At 38.8% G+C, this 22,500-nt stretch overlaps 1 protein-coding gene across 3 annotated transcripts in view; it reads right to left on the bottom strand.

Moving 5' to 3' along the window:
* Positions 1-2,295: 2,295 nt before the first annotated feature.
* The window catches only part of LOC137616550 (hepatic lectin-like), a 29,710-nt gene continuing 9,505 nt past the window's right edge, over positions 2,296-22,500 (bottom strand). The window contains exons 1-4 of one of the 3 annotated variants that reach the window (XM_068346400.1): positions 4,872-5,031; positions 4,350-4,397; positions 3,470-3,640; positions 2,296-2,613 (exon numbers count right to left, since the gene is read on the bottom strand). In XM_068346400.1, the coding sequence (XP_068202501.1) occupies positions 2,366-2,613; positions 3,470-3,640; positions 4,350-4,397; positions 4,872-4,905 (501 nt within the window). In that variant the 5' untranslated portion in view covers positions 4,906-5,031 and the 3' untranslated portion in view covers positions 2,296-2,365. Of the gene's footprint in view, positions 2,614-3,469; positions 3,641-4,349; positions 4,398-4,871; positions 5,032-22,500 lie in introns of those variants that run through there. The other 2 variants (XM_068346399.1, XM_068346398.1) reach the window with 2 other exon arrangements.

Below are 22,500 nucleotides of genomic sequence, written 5' to 3'. Positions count from 1 at the left end.
AGAAACTCGAGGATCATGATTATCTACATTTTTCACCCACTTCTGGAGAGAGAGAGAGAGAGAGAGAGAGAGAGAGAGAGAGAGAGAGAGAGAGAGAGAGAGAGAGAGAGAAATCAAAGAAATTCCAAGAATCATGGTTATCTATGCTTCCACCTATATTCAGATAACAGCGAGTGATAAAAAGGGATAGAGTGAGGCTCGAAAAATCCTGATGTGTGTTCTCCACTCACCTACAGATATCATCTGTTGATAAATTATTTCATTTCTTATTAAAATAAAATTCCCTCATGAGCTATGAAATTAATTTGTGATATGACCTAAATTAAACTACTCTGATAAAAAATACTTTATCAAATAATGTTTATAGAAGCTTCTTCAGTTTTATATTATTATTATTATTATTATTATTATTATTATTATTATTATTATTATCATAAAAACGACCCCAAATAGGGACAAGCTTGTAGAGAAAGAATTATTATTATTATTATTATTATTATTATTATTATTATTATTATTATTATCATTATTATTATTATTATTATTAATAACTAAGCTACAACCCTAGTTGGAAAACAGAATGCTATAAGCCAAAGGGCTCCAAAAGGAAAAAAATGTCCCACTAAGGAAAAGAAACAAGGACATAGATAAACTAAAGGAGAATTAATGAACAAACTAACACTTAAAATGTAATATTTTAAAAATAATAACATGATTAAAATAGACTTTTTCATATATAAATTGTAAAACCTTCAATTAAACAAGAGGACAAGAAATAAGATAGAATAGTGTGCCCGTGTGTGTCCTTAAGCAAGAGAACTCTAACCCAAGACAGTGGAAGACCATTGTACAGTGGCTATGGCACTACCCAAGACTAGAGAACAATAATTTGAGTGTGGAGTATCCTCCTAAAAGAGCTGCTTACCATAGCTAAAGAGTCTCTTCTACCCTTACCAAGAGGGAATTAGCCGCTGAACAATTACAGAGCAGTAGTTAATCCCCTGAACGAAGAAGAATTGTTTGGTAACCTCTTTGTTGTCAGATGTATGAGGACAGAGGAGAATGTGGAAAGAATAGGCCAAACTATTCAATGTATATGTAGGCAAAATAAAAATGACCCGTAACCACGGAGAGGGATCCAATGTAGTACTGTCTGGTAAGTTAAAGGACCCAATAACTCTCTAGCTGTAATATCTCAACGGGTGGCTGGTGCCCGGGCCAACCTACTACCTTTATAAAGATTATTTTATGAATTTCACAGAATACTTGTCCCTAATATTTTATCCAGGCTTTAGGTCATTATAAGTTAATAAAGAATCACAAATGTACCCCAGCCGTAAAAGTTGACAGCTAAATGTTTAGATACATATGCACACACGCGCACAGACACACGAATTGTGGTTTCCAAGTGTACCTCTTTGGGTACCCCCATCCCCCCACCTGAGGGACGGAAAGAAACCGTGTAGTTATATCTCAGGCAATGCTGCTCAGCACGATTGGAAATATATATATATATATATATATATATATATATATATATATATATATATATATATATATATATATACAGTATATATATATATATATATATATATGTATACATATGTATTTATATGTATACATATATATATATAAAGATATATATATATATATATATATATATATATATATATATATATATCTATATATATATATATATATATATAAATATTTCTAACTATAATCGAACAATTTAAAATGTTTCTTCAAAGAGGCCCATAAGAGAAACAAAGGAAGTGGAAATAAGTCACTATATTTCGACCAATACTCATTGGTCATCTTCACGGTTTACAATAAAATGTTCACCGTATAGGGGACCAACGTATATTAGTCGAAATATAGTGACTTATTACAACTTCCTTTGTTTCTTTAATGGGCCCTTTTTAAGAAACACACGCGCGCGAGCACGCACAAACACACATGAGTTTTAAGGTTTAAAGGCCGCTCTTAAACAGCTGAGGTAAGGGACAGTGGCAAAGTCTTAGAGACTGATCATGTGTGTATATCAGCCCCCAAACACCCTGTTCTCCCAAGCTTGGGCCAGGTAATGGCTAATGATGACTCAGCAGGTAGACCTATAGGATCCGTGAAACCCCTCTTTCTTAGTTCACAAGGATGGTGAGGTTGCAGACACTACAAGAAGATACAGAGCTTGAGTAGGACTCGAACCTCAGTACGGCAATCGCCAGTCAGAGACGTTTCCAATAGGCCACCACAAATCTTCTGAATCACGGAATGATCATGAGCCAAATGAAATAAAATTTATTTATTTTATTTTTACTCTACGTCCAAAGATATTTTGTCTCTCATGGCGTTCATTTTACTTTCACATAGGATATTCGCAAATAACACCTCTCATTAGGTCACAAGGGTCGTCTTGAATGTAGTAGTGGAAAGAGGCACTCAGGAGAGCACATTTTTCTCTGTCGCCTCCGTCAGGAGCCTGCTTCTCGTCCTTGCCGAAGTTTGCCCAGTAAGGTGTTCCCATTTTCACGGCGGTTCCGTCAGGCCACTGCCATGTTCCCAGGGAGTTGTCCTTAGATGCTCCTATCCAGTAGTGGACGCTTGATAATTCTGTGAAGAAGAGAGAGAGAGAGAGAGAGAGAGAGAGAGAGAGAGAGAGAGAGAGAGAGAGAGAGAGAGAGAGAGAGAGAGCTATAATTAGGCTCGATAGATATTTTCATATTTTTAAGTCAAGTATTGTAAATTCTAATTAGACCTTACCCCGTTACTTTTATGCATCTGAGAATCAGTGATATATTCTGACCTGTGGTCCTACATACTAAGTCTGGGTCACTTATGGTATAATGGTATTGTTTAGAGAAATCAAACTTCTAGCTCTCAAGCTTTTGATGCGATTATTCTTGAGTTTTTAAGATTGCTTGCGTGTGACCTAAAATATCTAAACATATCATCAAAAAAAAAAAACAATTGTTCTTTTCAAGTTCTAAACACATCTGTAAAGTAATTTTATATCAAGATTTTTTTTTTCTATTTGCTTAAAAATTTGGACTTTGATAATCTACGGGGATTCAACACCTTACTTGAAATTTTAATCGACCCCTCTCATTTCCAGACTAGCTTACCACTGGTCACTGAAGGTACAGTTGGACGCAGGAATTCTTGGCACACCTCAGTCTGTGGAAGTGCATCTTGTCACACCCTTACTGCACGGAGAGTTCCTGTTTGTAGCCTCCACTAACCACTTCTACCATCTCTCCCTATATTAGCTATTTGGTTACACACTATGAAGTCAGGGTGAGACATGATGCACTTCTTCGGAGCGAGCTGTACCAAGAATTCCTGTGCCCAACTGTACCTTGATTCCAGCATCCAGATGGTATGTAACGTCCCTACTACCAGTCCTCTCTTGTATTACCAGCGAGGAGTTACCCTTTAAGTAAATACACATTTAGTGGCTTATACTTACTATGTTCGTAGATGTAATGGACGATCTCGTAATACAAATTTGCATCGTCCAAATTCACGAGTTGTCCGTGTAGTTGCTCACACATATGCTTCATGTCGTACCAGGAGCCAGAGTTGAGTTCGTCAATAAGGATGCACTGGCCACCGATAGTGATGAAAGGCACTGGGCAAGCTGTTTGAACGGATGTTTAGTTTTTAATTCGTTAGTGATACCTTTATTAAGAAGGCTTGTTCGTAGAGAAAATACAAGGAATATATATGTATATATATATATATATATATATATATATATATATATATATATATATATATTTATGTATATATATATATACAATATATATATATATATATATATATATATATATATATATATATATATATATATATATATGTGTGTGTGTGTGTGTGTGTGTGTGTGTGTGTGTGTGTGTTTGTGTGTGAGTAAGAATCTGCCCATTCATACATACAGTTAGATGCAAACTTCCTCTGACACTTCAGGGAAATCGTTTGTCAGATGTCTCCAGTGTCATCATTACACTAGAGACTTCTGACGAACGATTTGCCCCGAGTGTCGCAGCACTTTTGAATCTAACTGTACCTTACGAGATATTCTGTGTTCACAAACCATTTACCTCGGAGTAAACACTGAACATTTATAATATAAGTCATTGTATTGATAAGGATTATCTCCACCATAACAGTACTTAAGAATATTGTTTTGTGGAAGTTTATTTTGTTGGTCATTGTTGGAGAGCAAATTGAGAGAGTTGCTATTTGTAGTTGCTACTTTTAAAATAAAATTCGTATCATCTTTTGTATAAATGGATAGTAACTAAGCCTTTTTAATGTTTACGAGTTATTCAACAGATGAAATGACTTACACATTTGCCGTTCAGAAGCTGGAGCAAGTCTAACGAAGCCGAACGCTCCTGAAAAAAGAACCACAAACACTTTTTTCCATATTTTTCTATAACTTTTTTTTGCTCCTTATTTGTAATCATTTTCTAAAATTTTGAGTTCATAAATACGGAAGTCGATTAAATTAGGATTTAGATCAGATTTTCATGATATAGTTCCTTGAACTCTTATCTCGCCTAAATTGTAATTCTTTTTTAATTTACATTTCAACGAAAGTGTAATCCATTCTTACTAATTTAAGTTGATGAGTATGCTAATCAGATGATTGAATTTCTGATTGGTGTGATATCAAGTTATTCAATTTATATTCTTTTTTAAGGTTTTAGTGATTGTCTTCTTGTTACAACTGACTTTGAAAAAAAACTTAAATAACATATTAGCAATTTGAAAAATACGGTATATACAATAACCGTGAAAATTGATACACATTTTACTGGTATTTATTAAAAAACAGAACACAGAAAACTGTTCATGCAGTTTCTTACCTAAAAGTTCCAGGAAGAAAAGCATCATCTTCATTTTTGCAAATAGATTTTTCAATACAATAAGAGAAACCCGTAAGCCTTCTTGGTGTGTTTTCGTAGAAAAGAAATTGCTTCACTGGCGCGTCTCCATTTATTCTCATCCAGTCAGTGGTTTACTTGTAACTCGTTATCATTATATATATTTCATTCATTTCTAAAAATTATGAAGAACATATGTTCCTTTCAGTTCAATGTTGTTGCCAATGGTGATATCGACGTTCCTTCTTAGAATACAAGTGAGGTTAAACATCTGTTCTGTCATAGTCTTCATTTTCCAATAGAATTTCTAATGTATTTTATGAACAGGAATGGGAAATGAACAGTAAACTTTTGATACTGTTTAAATAACTGGTTATGTCATTTTTGATGGTTTAAGTAGACTTGGGTAACACAGCGTATTATGTTACAAAGGTTCCACAATGATATAAGGCGAGTATGAAAATCTGTGTATGTTTGTAGATTACACAGCGAACCTTGTAGTTTCCGCCCATCATCTGTGAACTTGTTAGCAAAATTTTTAGTGACCAAGTCCACAGGTGATGGACGAAAACTATAAAGTTCGCTGTTTAATCTACAAAAATAAACATAGGCTTATACACGTCTTATACCTCTGAGGGACCTTTTTAGCAAAACGAATTACAGTATTGTAGTTAATTTCACCGCAAAGTATTATCGTATTGGTAAATAAATACAAATCTATAATAAAGAGGTACTTAAACGATAGGCATTCAAAATAATTCTGTATTAAAAAAGTATACTGATAAGAAATTTTATTTCTTCGAATTAACTATCAGGTTTCAATTCATATCAATGATAAGAAACGTTTGACATTGCAATACATATATAACAAACATTTTTTCACACTCTTAAAAATGTCTTTCCTCTTCTTGTGACTGCAACAGTAAAAAATAAGTGTTCATAGTTCTTTAAAATTCACATATAATCAAGAAAGTTATGAGTTTAATATGGAATATCATTCATTAGTCAGTAAAATCCTCATAGTAAATGCATTTGGATTAGTCCTTTTTATGCTGGCGAACGTTTATTGAAATAATAGCTGCATTATAATACTCAGATATCTACCGAGTGCCACAAAAGTTTATTAGTTGGTAGTAGGTTGGCCGGGGAACCAACCACGCGTTGAGATACTACCGCTAGAGAGTTAAAGGGTCGTTTAACTGGCCAGACAATACTACATTGGACCCTTCCCTCTGGTTACAGTTCATTTTTCCCTTTGCCTACACACACCCCGAATAGTCTGGCCTATTCTTACATATTCTCTTCTGTCCTCACACACCTGACAACACTGAGTTTACCAAACAATTCTTCTTCACCTAAGGAGTTACTACTCTGTAATTGTTCAGTGGCCACTTTCATCTTTTTAAGGGTTGAAGACTCTTTAGCTATGGTAAGCAGCTCTTCTAGGAGAAGGACACTCCCAAATCAAACCATTGTTCTCTAGTCTTGGGTAGTGCCTTAGCCTCTGTATCATAGTCTTCTCTTGCTTGAATGTACACTCGGGCACACTATTCTATTCTATTTCTCTCCCTTTTGCTTTGTTAAAGTTTTCATAGTTTATATAGGAGATATTTATTTGATATCGCTGGTCTTTGAGTATTTTATTTTTCCTTGTTTCCTTTCTTCGCTGGGCTATTTTCCCTGTTTGAGCCCTTGAGCTTATAGCATTCTGCTTTTCTAACTAGGGTTGTAGCTGAGCATTTAATAATAATAATAATAATAGTAATAATAATAATAATAATAATAATAATAATCTCCTCTTGCTTGATGTCATTTCGTGATGCCTTGTTAGCAAGTGCCATCTTTCCCACCGATGATGTTCTGAAAGCATATCAGATAGGCTATATTTATTCAACAACAACAAATGCAGCCGTTTTTAGTCCAATGCAGGACAAAGGCCTCAGACATGTCCTTATTCTTGTCTGGGATTTGGCCAGCTTTATCACCGTGACTATATATACACATTTTATATATTTACATATATATGTATGTGTGTATACGTATGTATATACGTAAACATTTATATATATATATATATATATATATATATATGTATATATATATATGTATATATATATATATATATATATATATATATATATATAGATAGATAGATAGATAGATATGCATACTTATATATAGATAGATAGATAGATAGATATGCATACTTATAAGTAGATAGACATATAGATAAATATGTATTTTATGTATATGGACGTATATATATATATATATTTTTGGGCTCAAGCCATGTCGTCCTGATGGAAGTTCCTATAGGGTAGCTTCCTAGGGTATATTACAACTACGGCGATATTCCCAGAGAATTTACCTTAAGGTACCAGAATTCTAACTCCTGGAGCGAATATCCCTCCTGAAAGGGATATCGCGACATATCAGAGGACGTATTCTTGACACGCCACATGGCAATCTGCATCCTGGACAGAGATTTCGTCTCGTAGGAGGCGATTGGCAAGAAACGAATCCGGGAAAGAAAAAGGGGGAGCCGCTCCCAAGGCTCCCTAACATCCGATTCGTATGCGTGCCTGGCGCCAATCCTGGCGCCATCTGTATTCCTTTTTGCGTAGCTTAACAACTCGGTGTTTTTTCCTGTGTTTCTCGCAAATCTTGGATTTATTCTACTTTTCATGGCTTCTCCGTCTTCGTCGGCCTCTGATAAGTTGAGTACCATGTCTTTTATGTATAAATGTAGGCTCTTGGTAAATTTTTGAGTAATTAATAGGATTAATCTTTGTTACAAGAGCCGTAGCCTACCGGAGGCGTCATGGACGCTGTCGCTCGCTAGGTATAAGTTTAGTTAGTCAGAGCGACATTCCCGGTTGTTTTGCTTTAATAAATTTTAGCTATTTAGCATTACATAGGATTTCCTTTCGTGCTTAGTATTATTTTAGCGAAGTATTCGCCATTCTGGCCTACGCTAGGCCATGTAGCCTAGTCGTTTGGTCCTAGTACTTCATGCATGATTTTGGTTTTTCCGAGTGTAATAAAATTTTATTGAAGCTTTAGGCTATGTTTTATACATTTAAGATTGTGTGGAATATTTCCAAGATAGTATACGAGTGAGTTTCGGTGATTTAGGTAATCGATTCTCTTGGTGCCTAGGCTAAGTTGCTTATGGAGCCTTAGTATACTTTCTCATACTCCCCGGTTGCTTTCTTTTCTTCGGAGAAGGTATGCAATCCCTTTCCCTCTGTTTAAGCCTTGGGCTTATCCCTAAGTGGTTTTTTCCGAATTAATTTTCGATAAAACTATACTGGGGTGTTACTGTACCTTCCTGTTCCAGTAAGTCTGGTTCAAAGAGGGACAGAACAACAGAGTTTTTAGTCTGAGTCTGTGCTTGTCTGGCTTGGGGTAGAGTCTCCCTCGCTGGCCTGACACAGACAAAGGTGGCTTAGCCTCCTTAGGTCACTACCGAAGGTTTCTGTGGATATGATCCCTTCTTTTGTGATCTACCAGACTAGTCCTTGTTGCTGTTCTCGGGGGAGGATAAGTTTCTTTCCCTGGGAGTGGCAACACCTTCCTTGCTTTGGTGCTCTGGGAGCTGGCAAGTATTGCTGGCCTTCCCCCTTAGATCTCCCTTAGGCTAAGATAAGTTTCTTGGCTGCGGGTGATCCGTCACTAAAGCAAGGTTGGTAGGACCCTCTTTGGTCCCTTCCCCCTCCATCTCCGTAATGGCCTAGCCATTACAGTACTGTACGTCGTTCTACATCTGGACCTAGTATAGGTTAGGATGTGGAATTGACTCAGCACCCTGCCGGCCGGCAAGGGTCTTATATTTTGAGTGCTGCCCGGACCTCCCTTGGTCCCTTATCCATGCCTGCCTATAGAGCCAGACGGCATTGGCCAGGAAGCCTGAATTAGATTCTCCCCTTCCTTATATGCACTCTTTCGGATTGCCGGGCTTGGAGGTAGTGTACACTCTTATCCCGGCATCCATTCTGTTTTTCTTCTAGTGCTGTACCCGACCCGGCTGCCGGCCTATGAGGCCGGCAGCCGGGCAGGTGTAGTCCTCTGGTTCTTTTGCTGCCAGCTGGCATCGGTCCTGTACCTTTGCCGGCCGGCTAATGTCAGCCCTTGTCTACCGGTCACCAAGAGTGTGGCCAGCAGCTGGGTACTACCTTGTGTAGTTGCCGGCCGGCAGCCATTGCTGCCGACCGGCACATGCATTTGAACCAGAGTTCTGCCGCCTTATAGCTGTTAAGTAGTATACTTTAAAGCTAGTTATGGTGTGTGCCGGCCGGCAGGTGCCGGCCGGCACGTATCCTCCTATACTGTACTAGTATTCTTCAGTATAACATATACAGTAAGAGGAAAACTATAGTATGGGTTTTGTTACAGCACTGTGTGTTCTAACACTTTTGTGTTTTCTTGCACAGTCCTTTGCTGTTGCCCTACAGATAGGAAAGTGAGTTCTTTCCTGTCTATTATCCAGGTTTTTAAAATCATTGCTTAGGTGTGAGCTCCACCTGTTTCCTCTGGAAACTTTGCATTGGTTACTCTAGAAGAGATTAACCATTTGATTTTATTATCTGGAAGGCTGCAGCAATGGGTTGTGAGGGAAACACAAGTGTGTGTCTTTCCTTTCTGAATTGTTATGCTATACTATGCATATCCAGTGATACATAGTTTCACTTGATACTCATGGAAATTTCTTCTCTTTACAGAAGGACACTCCGAAGTGCGGAAGTGCTTTCTGCAACGTCCGCAGCAAGAACCTCTGCGGACATGAGTTTTGTAGGAGACATGCAGCATGCGCTGTCTCCAAGGATGATCTCCGGTATTGGGACCCTCAGGTATGTACTGTGTGCACTAACCTGATTACTGAGACCTTTGATTCTCCTAGGACGGAGGAATCAAGGGATATAGCTAGGAAGAAGCTTCGTACCTGGGTAAGGGGCTTCCAAAAGAACACTTCTGGCCCTTATCTTCCAAGTGAGAAGATGAGGGCGTATCTTTTCCCTAAGGCATCAGCTGATGCAGTGATTCCTCAGCCTCAAAAGAAGATCCCCCAAGTTCAGATCCAGGTGGATGCTGAAGTCGCGGTCGCGATGCAAGACATCCAGTTAGATGACAGGATGTCTGATGTGGACGAGTGTCTGGAGGAAGACCTCCTGGCAGAAGCCCAGGATGAAGTTCAAGCCCCAGACGTTGTAGAGGTAGACGTCGACGAGGTGTCGGCTACTCCGGTTCAGATTCCGGAGCCTATTCCCTCAACATCGGCCGGTCTCCCAGTAGAGCTGGGACAGGCCCTCTCTTCTATTGTTGGAATGATCCAACAAATGCAGAAGGAGAATCAGGAGAAGGCGGCTGCAATGGAACTGCGAATGCAGTGCCTTGCAGAATCACATGGGCCCCAGAAAAAGCTCAATGTGAAAGACCTTCCCTTGTGCTCAGATGCTAACCCATGGAGGTATGCTGAGCACATGCCGATGACGACTAGAAAGATCGTCATCTCGGATAAGCTGGGCTCAGTTCCCCTGGAGGAGGTGGAATTCTGGCCCAGCAAGGCATCATATCCGGACTGTTATGTCCGGCTGAGGAAGGAACCAGCTTCAAAGGAGGAGACAGAGCCGAAGGAGGTCAGAGTGATGGACCATGCTAAGGCTCAAGCTCTACTTTCATCCTCGATGAAAGAGAGAGGCTTCTCTAACTCAAAGGTAGCCGCATTGAACAGGAAGCTCCCTTCCTTTGTGTCCTCGCCTACTAGAGCCTTCCCCTTTTTACAGAAAGGGTTTCTGGCTGTACTAAAAGCAGTCGAGGCCGGCAAGCCTTGCCCCTCCCTAGAGGAGTGTAAACCCTTGTCGATGGCCCTGCCTATGGACCACAAAGGCTGGAAGGACGTCCATCTTACGTTCTCAGTTGGAAAGTTGGAGGCTGATATTGCCGGACGTCAGTTCGGCGAGGACCTCCCTAAGCTGTCTGACTTTCTTTTGCGAAGAGAGTTCGATACAAAAGAAAGACTGACTGCCTCAATGTCCCTTCAGACTACTCTCGAGACGATGGCAAGTGACCCCAAGGTCCATGAAATGTTCATGGTAGTGGCCAAAACTCATCTGGCCACAGTGACGAAGGACCTTTATGGCTTCGTCAAGGCAAGGAGAGCTTGTAGGGAGTTCGTGTTTACCTCGGCTACGGTGAGGCACGAGCCAAGGAAACTAATCTCCTCCAACATTTGGGGAAAAGACCTTTTCCCTACCGACTTGGTCAAAGAAGTTGTTGAGAAGGCCGCCTTGGAGAATAGAAACCTTCTCCAGAAGTGGGGCCTGGCTATCAAAAGAAAGTCTTCCCCGGATGAGGGTCCTCAACCAAAGAGGAAGACTATGAGGACTATGCTACCGTCTCGGCCAGCCAAGCCTGTTAGACAGCAACAGCAACTGCAATTGCCATTGCCCCCAGTGCCCCAGATCGTGGCACAAACCCCGACCACTTTTCAGTGGGTACCCCAGGCCGTGTCGACACAGTCCACGGCATTCACCCCAGCGTTCGAAGGGCAGTCTACTTCCTTTCGAGCAAAGCCTAGAGGAGCAGCCAGAGGCTCGTCTAGACGCCCCTCAAGGGGAAGGGGATTCAGGGGTGGTCGTGGTCAGGAAGGCAAGACCTCAGGACGGCAGTCCAAGTGAGGTGATACCGGTAGGAGGGAGACTTCTGAAATTTCGGGATCGGTGGACCTTCGATCCCTGGGCCCACAGCCTACTCAAGAATGGACTGGGCTGGAGCTGGTACAGCACTCCACCCCCGTGCCTTCGGTTTTTCCAACACTCCACCCCCGTTATGGAGGAGTATGTTCAAGAACTGTTAGAGAAAAAACTTGATCCGAAGGGTGAAGCCCATCAATTTCTAAGGGAGGCTGTTTTGTGTTCCCAAGAAAGACTCGGAAAAGCTCAGAGTCATTCTGGACTTGTCGCCACTCAACAAGTTCATAGTGAATTGCAAATTCAAAATGCTAACACTGCAACACATAAGGACTTTACTGCCCAAGAGGGCATATTCCGTCTCTATAGACTTGTCAGACGCCTTTTGGCACATTCCAATTAGCCATCGACTCTCCCCCTACCTAGGGTTCAAGCTAAAACGAAGACTATACGCCTTCGGAGCCATGCCATTCGGGCTAAACATAGCCCCAAGGATTTTTACGAAGCTTGCGAGCGTAGCTCTCAAACAATTACGCCTAAAGGGAATTCAGGTAGTAGCCTACCTGGACGACTGGTTGGTGTGGGCAGCATCCGAGACAGAATGCTTGCAAGCTTCCAGTCAAGTGATCCAGTTCCTAGAGTACCTAGGCTTCAAGATCAACAGAAAAAAGTCTCGACTTTCTCCATCTCAAAAGTTCCAGTGGCTGGGAATCCACTGGGACCTTTTGTCACACCGTTTCTCCATCCTGGCGAAGAAAAGGAAGGAGATAGCGGGTTCTGTCAAGAGACTTCTAGATTCCGAAAGGATATCAAGACGCGAGCAGGAGAGGGTACTGCGCTCTCTCCAGTTTGCTTCGGTGACAGACCTAGTGCTAAGAGCACAGCTAAAGGATGCAATCGGAGTTTGGAGAAGTTATGCATCAAACGCGCGAAGAGATCTGAGAAGACCAGCCGCTTCGGCTACGTACTCTTCTCAGGCCTTGGTCCCAAGCCAGATATCTAAAGAAGTCGGTTCTTCTTCAGCCACCTCCCCCGTTGGTGACGATTCACTCAGACGCCTCGAAGGAGGGATGGGGAGGTCACTCTCATCGGAAAAAAGTCCAGGGGACTTGGTCCAAGCTATTCAAGACCTTTCACATAAAACTTTCTAGAAGCTAGGGCAGTGCTCCTTACCTTAAAGAAAGTCTCCCCACGTCACTCGATCCACATAAGGTTGGTGATGGACGGCGAGGTAGTTGTGAGATACTTGAATCGACAAGGATCGAGGTCACCACCTCTCAACCAGGTGATGTTGGCCATCTTCCGATTGGCGGAAAAGAAGAAGTGGTACCTGTCGGCAGTTCACCTTCAAGGAGTCCGCAATGTGACAGCGGACGCTCTATCCAGGTTCACACCGATAGAGTCGGAATGGTCCTTAGACGCAGGATCATTCTCCTTCATTCTGAATCAAGTCCCAGAACTGCAGATAGACCTCTTTGCGACGAAAGACAACAAGAAGTTGCCCCTGTACGTGCCCCGTACGAGGACCCCTTAGCGGAAGCAGTGGACGCAATGTCCCTCGACTGGAACAGATGGTCTAAGATTTATCTGTTCCCTCCTCACAACCTTCTGTTGAGGGTCCTCAACAAATTGAGATCCTTCAGGGGTAGCGGCAATAGTGGCCCACAAGTGGCTGAACAGCGTGTGGTTCCCCCTGGCATTGGAACTGTAGCTGAAGTTTGTACCTCTACCAGATCCAGTTCTGACCCAGCGAGTCCAGAAATCAACTGTCTGCGCTTCATTACAGAAAACCCGGACCCTGCAGCTCATGATTTTCTCTCCCTAGCGGTGAGAAAGCGTTTCGGGATTTCGAAAGCCAGCATAGACTTCCTTGAGGAATATAAGTGCAAATCTACTAGAAGGCAATATGAGTCATCTTAGAGAAAATGGGTGGCCTTTTGTCAAGGCGAAGAATCCGCAGGAGATCTTGACAGACTTCTGCTTATCTTTCTTCTCCACCTCCATGGTCAAGGATTGGCAGCTAACACGATTTCAGCGTGTAAGTCTGCTTTGACAAAACCCATTCTATATGCCTTCCAGGTCGACCTAGGTAACGAGATCTTTAATAAAGTCCCGAAAGCCTGCGCTAAGCTCAGACCTTCAGCACCTCCAAAGCCCATTTCATGGTCTTTAGACAAGATCTTCATTTCGCTTCTCTGTTGAGCAATGAAGAGTGTGCGTTAAAGGATTTGACACAAAAAGTTATTTTCCTATTTGTACTCGCGTCCGGGGCCAGGGTTAGTGAGATTGTAGCCCTCTCGAGAGAGGCAGGTCGTGTTCAGTTCCTGGATGGGGGAGAACTGAACCTGTTTCCGGATCCTACGTTTCTCGCCAAGAATGAGTTACCCACCAACAGGTGGGGTCCCTGGAGAATCTGCCCTCTGAAAGAAGATGCATCTCTATGTCCAGTAGAATGCCTAAAGGTCTATCTTCATAGAACTTCAGACTTCAAGGGTGATCAACTATTCAGGGGAGAAACATCAGGCTCAAATTTATCTCTGAATCAACTCAGAGCGAAAATCACATATTTTATTCGCAGAGCGAATCCTGACAGTACACCCGCAGGTCACGATCCGAGGAAAGTTGCCTCATCCTTAAATTTCTTTAATTGTATGGATTTTGAACATCTCCGTTCATACACTGTCTGGAAGTCTTCCAGAGTGTTCTTTCGCCACTATGCGAAGCAAGTAGAGGAACTAAAGAGATCTGTGGTAGCAGTGGGTCGCGGTGTTAACCCTACTGTTTAACTCTGCAAGGAACAGTGGTCTTAATTGGGACGATTAATTCCAGGGTGAGTGTGTAGTTACATACTGTACTACAAACTAAGTGAGGGCACTGTGTGCCCATGTAGACTGTTCCATTTCCGAAGGTGAACTTAGCATAAGTGCAGACATGTGTGCCGAGCGTTTCTAACGCTAATGTCATTGATTTGTAATACAGACTTTTATGACTTTGATACCTCGGTATCTTAAGAGTGGCATTTAATGTTTTTTCTTTCAGACAAACAAGTTCTGTTTACTATCATACTTATGCTTAAAGCTTTGGGTTATCCTCTTCTTATGTATATATATATATATATATATATATATATATATATATATATATATATATATATATATATATATATATATATATATAATTGTGGGTAACCTGTCTATTTATTGCCCGTCAATAAACTGGTTCTTGAGAACCTTGCGTCTCCTTCACCTGTGTCAATTTATTGGTATAATTGAGCATTCATCCTATGTACCTTATCTGGGATAATTCTAATAGAATTGTTCCTTTATGCAAGCTATGTTGCATTGGTTTTTCTCCTATGCGGATATAAAACCTTTGCCCAATACAAGTATTGTGCGGAGAATTGGTCGATATTTCATATTGACGCAGTGATTCTTTACAAACTATGCTTTACTTAATATAGGGCGAGACCACTATATTAGCTTGCCTGGTATTCATACATAGGTATATGTACTCTTCGAGACTTTTCCAGAGTCTAGTAGGACTCTTCCCTGTAGGGGGCAGGAAGCTCTAACATGGTTTATAGTTAGTTGAAAAGATGTATAACGGTAACATCTTAGGTCTCTAGGTCTAGTCGACCGGGAAAAATTACATCCGGGGAGTACGGCACGTTCTGAGAATCCACAGATACAGTAATGCTCTGGTATACTTCAATCAGGACGACATGGCTTGAGCCCAAAAAACGGATTTTGAGCGAAGCGAAAAATCTATTTTTGGGTGAGATGGCCATGTCGTCCTGATGGACCCGCCCTTGCCTTTCTAAGAAAGGGCTGTAGGACCCCTCCCTACATACAGTATCTGTAGCACCTCGTGTACGCTACAAGGAATACAGATGGCGCCAGGATTGGCGCCAGGCACGCATACGAATCGGATGTTGGGAGCCTTGGGAGCGGCTCCCCCTTTTTCTTTCCCGGATTCGTTTCTTGCCAATCGCCTCCTACGAGACGAAATCTCTGTCCAGGATGCAGATTGCCATGTGGCGTGTCAAGAATACGTCCTCTGATATGTCGCGATATCCCTTTCAGGAGGGATATTCGCTCCAGGAGTTAGAATTCTGGTACCTTAAGGTAAATTCTCTGGGAATATCGCCGTAGTTGTAATATACCCTAGGAAGCTACCCTATAGGAACTTCCATCAGGACGACATGGCCATCTCACCCAAAAATAGATTTTTCGCTTCGCTCAAAATCCGTTATATATATATATATATATATATATATATATATATATATATAGATATATATATATATATATATATATATATATATATATATATATATATATGTGTGTGTGTGTGTGTGTGTATGTGTATGTGTGTGAGTATTTCATGTATATGAACATATATATATATATATATACATATATATATATATATATATATATATATATATTTGTGTATATATATAGATATATATATATATAAATGTGTGTGTGTGAGTATTTTATGTATATGAACATATATATATATATATATATATATATATATATATACATATATATATATATATATATGTATATATGTATATATATATATATATATATATATATATATATATATTTGTGTATATATATGTATATATATGTATATATATATATATATATATATATATATATATATATGTATATATATATATGTATATATATGTATACATATATATATATATATATATATATATATATATATATATATCATCCTTTCCAAATGGAATTGAACCCACCCCTTCTTTTCTTCTATTTTCAACTCACCTCAGTCAACTATCTATGAAGTACTTATTATGTCAATGCAGGCACTCACCCATTGAAACCTAATACCCTAAAACCGGTAGGCAAGGACGCTATTGATAACACCACGAGACCTAAGCATTGAAAGAGCTTTTGGATACTCTCCCGATTGTGGTGTTAGAAAGGGCATGAAGTGGGCAGCCTCATCCCTAAGGATTGTGTATATGATTATATTCATGTGACAATATCTAGATATATTATTAATATTATTATTAGCTAAGCTACAACCTCTGGATGCTATAAGCCCAACCGCTCCAGCAAGGAAAATGGTCCAATGAGGAAAGGAAATAAAGGACATAGATAGAATAGTGTGCTTGAGTGTACTCTCAAGCAAGGGAACTCTAACCCAGAGAATGGAAGACCATGGTACAGAGTCTATGGCACCACACAAGAGTAGAGAACAGTGGTTTGATTCTGGATTGTCCTTTCTGAAGAGCTGCTTACCATAGCTAAAGAGACTTTTCTACCCTTACCAAGGGGAAAGTAGCCACTGAACAATTATAGTGCAGTAGTTAACCCTTTGAGCGAATAAGAATTTTTCGGTTATCTCAGTATGGTTAGGTGTAAGAGAAAAGAGAGGAATGTGTAAAGAATGGTCCAAACTATTCGGTGTATGTGTAGGCAAAGGAAAAATGATCTGTATCCAGAGAGAGATCCAATGTAATACTATCTGGCCAAGCAAAGGACCTAATAACTCTCTTTCAAAGTGTCTCAACGGGTGGCTGGTGCCTATGTGTCTATTCTTACGTGTATACACGTATATAGATAATTGTGTGTATGTATTAGAGTCTCATTTTGCTTAGGATATACTCCCTCCCACCCACTGCCCCCGACGAGCATCTGCTCCATAACCCGTGTTAATGGCTATTCTACTGTCATTACACGGGAAACATCTGTACCATCGGCTTTATTGTGGTTTGCAGCAAGTTATAGCAGAATATCTCTCCGTAAATGGCGAGCGCGCTACTTTGCTATCGTCGAAGAAAGAAAAATGATCGTCCGGTGTATTCCTCGCCATATGAAAGAGATGGTTATTATTATTACAATTTCCTTTCGTTGTTTCGCGGGTGATTTTCACTTGATAGATGTGCTACAGTGATAAAGATAAGAGAAAACGTCAGTTGGTTCAGATCTGTTCTATTGATTTGCATGCAAATAGTATTTGATTGAAGAAATTAGTTGATTGAATTACGTCAGTTGCGTTAAAGTTTTCTTACACCAAGTGATATGAAGAATCTACAGTGGAAATTTTTCCCTCATATCTCTACATATGAAACTTGTGTGTCATATTGTTTGTTGAATGAAATAAATTATATTTTTAAACTTTTTGTTACTTCCACATATTGCTTTACAAATTTGCTGTTTCTCAATTATTTTAACTCGGGATTCAGTTCTCCATTTAATTTTCAGAGAGCAAAATTATTATGGGTTAAAAATTAGGTTAGTTTGCTCTTATGTGCCTTTTAAATAATTATTTCCATCTAAACATATTTGCTCAAATCTTGTTATATAACAGTTTTTGTTTCTTGTGTGAGCTGTCACGTAATCATTCCTGCAAATTTTCGCTGTCACTGGAGGAAGTTTTTATATCTTATTCTATAATTGACAAACTATGCACAGGAAAAAATTTCATGGTTCCTGCCTCGTGAGCTCTGAATCCTAATGATATATGTATATGTGTATATATATATATATATATATATATATATATAGATATATATATATATATATATATATATATATATATATATATATATATATGTATATATATGCATAGTTATATAGTTATATAGTAATATATATATATATATATATATATATATATATATATATATATTTGTGTGTATGTGTGTTTGGATAAACTGGTATAGAAAGACCATAAACATACGCTAGCGCAATGACATGTCTGAGGCCTTAGTCCTGCTGTGAACTATCTACGGCTGATGATGATGATGATAAGTATATATGTATGTATGTATGTATGTATGGATATGTGTTTTTCTTTTGTATACGTATATAAATGTGTTATTTGGGTGTACACTACTGTGGCTTGTAGGATACGTATGTAAAAAGTATGGGCCAATTACAAGCATAGTTTCTTTGATTCAGAACAAAAGGAATGAATTACTTAACAGTGTTCTCTACATCACTTTATAATTAATTTTCTTTCATAAGAAAATCTTTATTAGAAGCATATATAAGACAACGTTGGATGGAACACATTAGTGAGGTCATGAATAGGAAATATGAAGTGAATAATTTGATTGATATACCTGAAGCTAATGAAGGCCTTGATGTGCCCATGAATGAATTCACTGTGTTTGAAGTCAAAGCTATCCTAAAAAAACTAAAGAGGGAAAGGCCCTGGATACGATGGCATAACTATCGAAATGATACTGGCAGAAAATGATGTGACTCCCCGACTACTTACAAAATTATTTTGTAGATTATGGCATGAAAAGGCAAAACTTGATGAAAAGGAGACCTGACTGATTGCAATAATCACAGAGGCATCACACTCACGTCATTGTTATGAAAATATATAGTTTGCTTATTCTTAAGAGACTGGAGAGTAAGATTAATGAAAAGCTGAGAGATGAGCAAGCAGGATCTAGAAAAGGTAGAAGTTGCACTGACCAAATTTGTATTTTGAGACATGTTGTACAGCAATGAGTATAATATAGAAATCCCCTTTTGATGTTATTTGTGGACTATGATAAAGCCTTTGATAGTGTACACCGGCCAATTTTGTGGAGAATCCTGCGTTATTATGGAATTCCTCTTAAATATGTAAATTTGATTAAGTCTGTTCATGATCATAGCAAGTGCAAAGTTAATGTTAATGGAGTCTTATCACATGAATTTCCAGTGAACAGAGGAGTATTCCAAGGGAATGTGTTGTCACCTATGTTGTTTATCCTCCTCATGGATTTTGTAATGCGTAGAACAGTTAGAGATGGAGGAGAAGGATTTGATTGGATTGGTGATAGGAATTTAGCAGACCTAGAGTATGCTGATGATGATGTCCTTGTTAGCAGAACACCACAGGATTTGCAATGCTTGCTTACCAGAATGCATGAAATATCACTCGAGGTTGGGCTGAATATAGATAGAAGAAAAGCAGAGATGATGAGAACGGAGTATGCAATGGATTATGAAATATCATTGGAAGGAGAAAGGATTAATGAGGTACGAGTAGAATCATTTAAGTATTTAGGAACTTTGATCTCCAATGCAGGGTCTTTAGAATTAGAGTTTAGTGAAAGATTGGAAAAAGCAAATCAGACAGCGGCTAGGTTAAGCAAAATTTGGAAATCAAATCGCCTGAAATTATATATAAAAATCAGACTATGTATCAATTTAGTGACATCGGTGTAACTCTATGAACATGAGTCATGGTATGACAATTAAACAATCTCCAACAGATTTAGTAGATTTGAGAACAAAGCCCTCAGAAGGATACTGGGAGTAAAAGGGCTGGACAGGATTAGAAATGAAACTATAAGAGAGATTACTCGAGTGTCATACGTGGATGAGATCATGATGAGGGGTAGATGGAGATGGTTTGGGCATGCTCTTCGTTTTTTCCTAGAGAGATTCGTTCACCAAACATAACTGGGCTCCACAAGACACTTGAAGAGTTGGAAAACCCAGGCCTACATGGCTCAGGACTATGAAGTGCGAAGTAGGAGATGATGAATAGAGTAGTATTGAATTAAAAGCTGAAGATCGAGGCGAGACTGGTGAAATTTAACCGAGGCCCTTTGCTTCAATAGGCGTAGGAGGATATATATATATATATATATATATATATATATATATATATATATATATATATATATATATATATATTGTAGATACTTACATATTACGTTTTTATCTCTTGCTTTTCTCATGGGAATTGCAAAAGTTGTCATCAAGTCATCTGTCATATTTCCCTCGATATGGAGGTCACTTTTAACATGAAATCATTTATATGATACTGATGGTAATTTTTTTATCTCTCTCTCTCTCTCTCTCTCTCTCTCTCTCTCTCTCTCTCTCTCTCTCTCTCATTGTAAGTAGATGTATATTAAGGGAATACTATTAGTATTGTTTTTATAATCAATAGTTAGAGAAGCTGGGTGGTGAAAATCCAAGGCCCCATTTAAGGAGAGCAAATTGTAAAGAATGGAAAAGTAAGATATAAACTAAAGAATAATAAAATGAAAATAAAAACTAAAGAATAAAATGCCGATAGTAATAACGGAAGACAGTTCTTCTAGTGGTGGCCTTAGATTCCCTTTATCTTTTGTTAAAGACCACTAATGCCCTTTGTTTTGATTGGGCCATTAATTCTCTCTTTCATTAGTTGATGGCCACTAAGGCCTTTCTTTTTCATAATGGCCACTAAACGTTCTTACTCTGATAACTGTACATACACATTTTTCTATGTAGGAAAAATATAATTCACAAGTCAATCTTTAAATTGTTTTCTTTATTGTCGGCAGTCATCAAATGTCTGTTTATCTTATCATGAGAAGGTTTGTATTTACGTGTTATTGCTGGCAGTTTACATGACTTACACAATTTTATTTCAAAAGTGTGTTGACGCTTTTAAATAATTCCAAACTTGTAGATAGAATTTAGTATAAGGTCGGCTCAAAATGGAAAATATTACATATGGTATACCTGACACTTTTATAACTAACTCGTGACTTATCAGGCTCCATCTACAACTGAAATATATACCAAGAGGGCAAAGTTATCCCTCCCTAGATCAGGATTCGAACCTATACCTTAAGATCAAAGCAGAACTAGAAAGTAGTTAATAGTTAAATGGTATAAATTCTACTGTCTCGTTTTGTTTCGTTTTTGAAGGATACGTTCGAACCCTGGCCAGGGTAGAAGCACTAATCACAAAGGGATTGCCCATCTTTTCTGTTACAATCTGACGCTAAAGGGAATACGATATTTAGGACGTTTTTTTTTTTTTTTTTTTTTTTTTTATTTGTGCCTGATGTTTGTATTTAAGAAACCTTCAAAGTCAAAATATTAGAAGTTTTAACAAATCAATTAAATTGACATATGATGTTGCCGTCCAAAATGCAATCATGATCATTGAAGTAGAAAAAGTTCGCCCAATCTAAAACTGCGCAGTTTTGAGATGTCTGACCCTCGGGCTGCTGAGAAATGGACTGTACATACCCCCAAAAGGGCGTGCCCATCCGAACATTGCTACCGTCCGTCCATCTCCATTCCCCTTCGTGACCTTCGTCTCGGGCGCCTATCCAGTAGTGGGCATTTGTCAAATCTAGAATTTAATAAGAGGTTTTTACTCATCTGACGAGAGAATGAGGTGATAGTCGATTTGCTTATTTATTCTGACGAGCAGTTCCTTTGTGGTCCATAAAAGAGACAAAATTTACGTTGATTGCTTTGATCAGAAATGGAATCCATGGTTACTATACAGGACTGACAAAAGATACATCATATGTGTTAGATTATTTCAGGTGGTTTTACATATCAGAAAATAAATTTCTGAAATGCTCTAACTCAGAGTTCTATAGATCTTTAATACTACTACTACTACTACTACTACTACTACTACTACTACTACTACTACTACTACTACTACTACTACTACTACTAATAATAATAATAATAATAATAATAATAATAATAATAATAATCATGATAACTAGACTCGAGGTGGTGACAGAGTTATATAGAAAAAAAGTAAAAGATTTAAATAATACCGGTGGTTTACACAAATATACTCTATTACATAGCTAATGAAGTTACACTTTTACAAAATATACCTTAGTGCATTAAATCTGTATCAAGCAAGTTTTGCTTTATATACTCGCCTGTAATAAATCCGAGAAATCTCAATAATACACTAAAGACACTTAGGTGCTGCCTTCAGCCAAGAGCACTTGTCGATTATAAGATTGGTTTCAATCAACAGATTACTACACTTCCTAGTAATAGCAGTTCGTACCATATCTGGAGAATTGTCAAAAGTAGTATTTCATTTATTAAATACAAATGTCAGTTAGATACTTCTTTCAGACAAGAGTACCAGTCTTATTATACAATGTA

The sequence above is a fragment of the Palaemon carinicauda genome, chromosome 22 (genome assembly GCF_036898095.1).
Source record: "Palaemon carinicauda isolate YSFRI2023 chromosome 22, ASM3689809v2, whole genome shotgun sequence".
In the NCBI taxonomy this organism is placed as follows: Eukaryota; Metazoa; Arthropoda; class Malacostraca; order Decapoda; family Palaemonidae; genus Palaemon; species Palaemon carinicauda.
The sequence above is the reverse complement of the archived record's forward strand: the minus strand, read 5'-3'. Positions and strand labels throughout refer to the sequence as shown.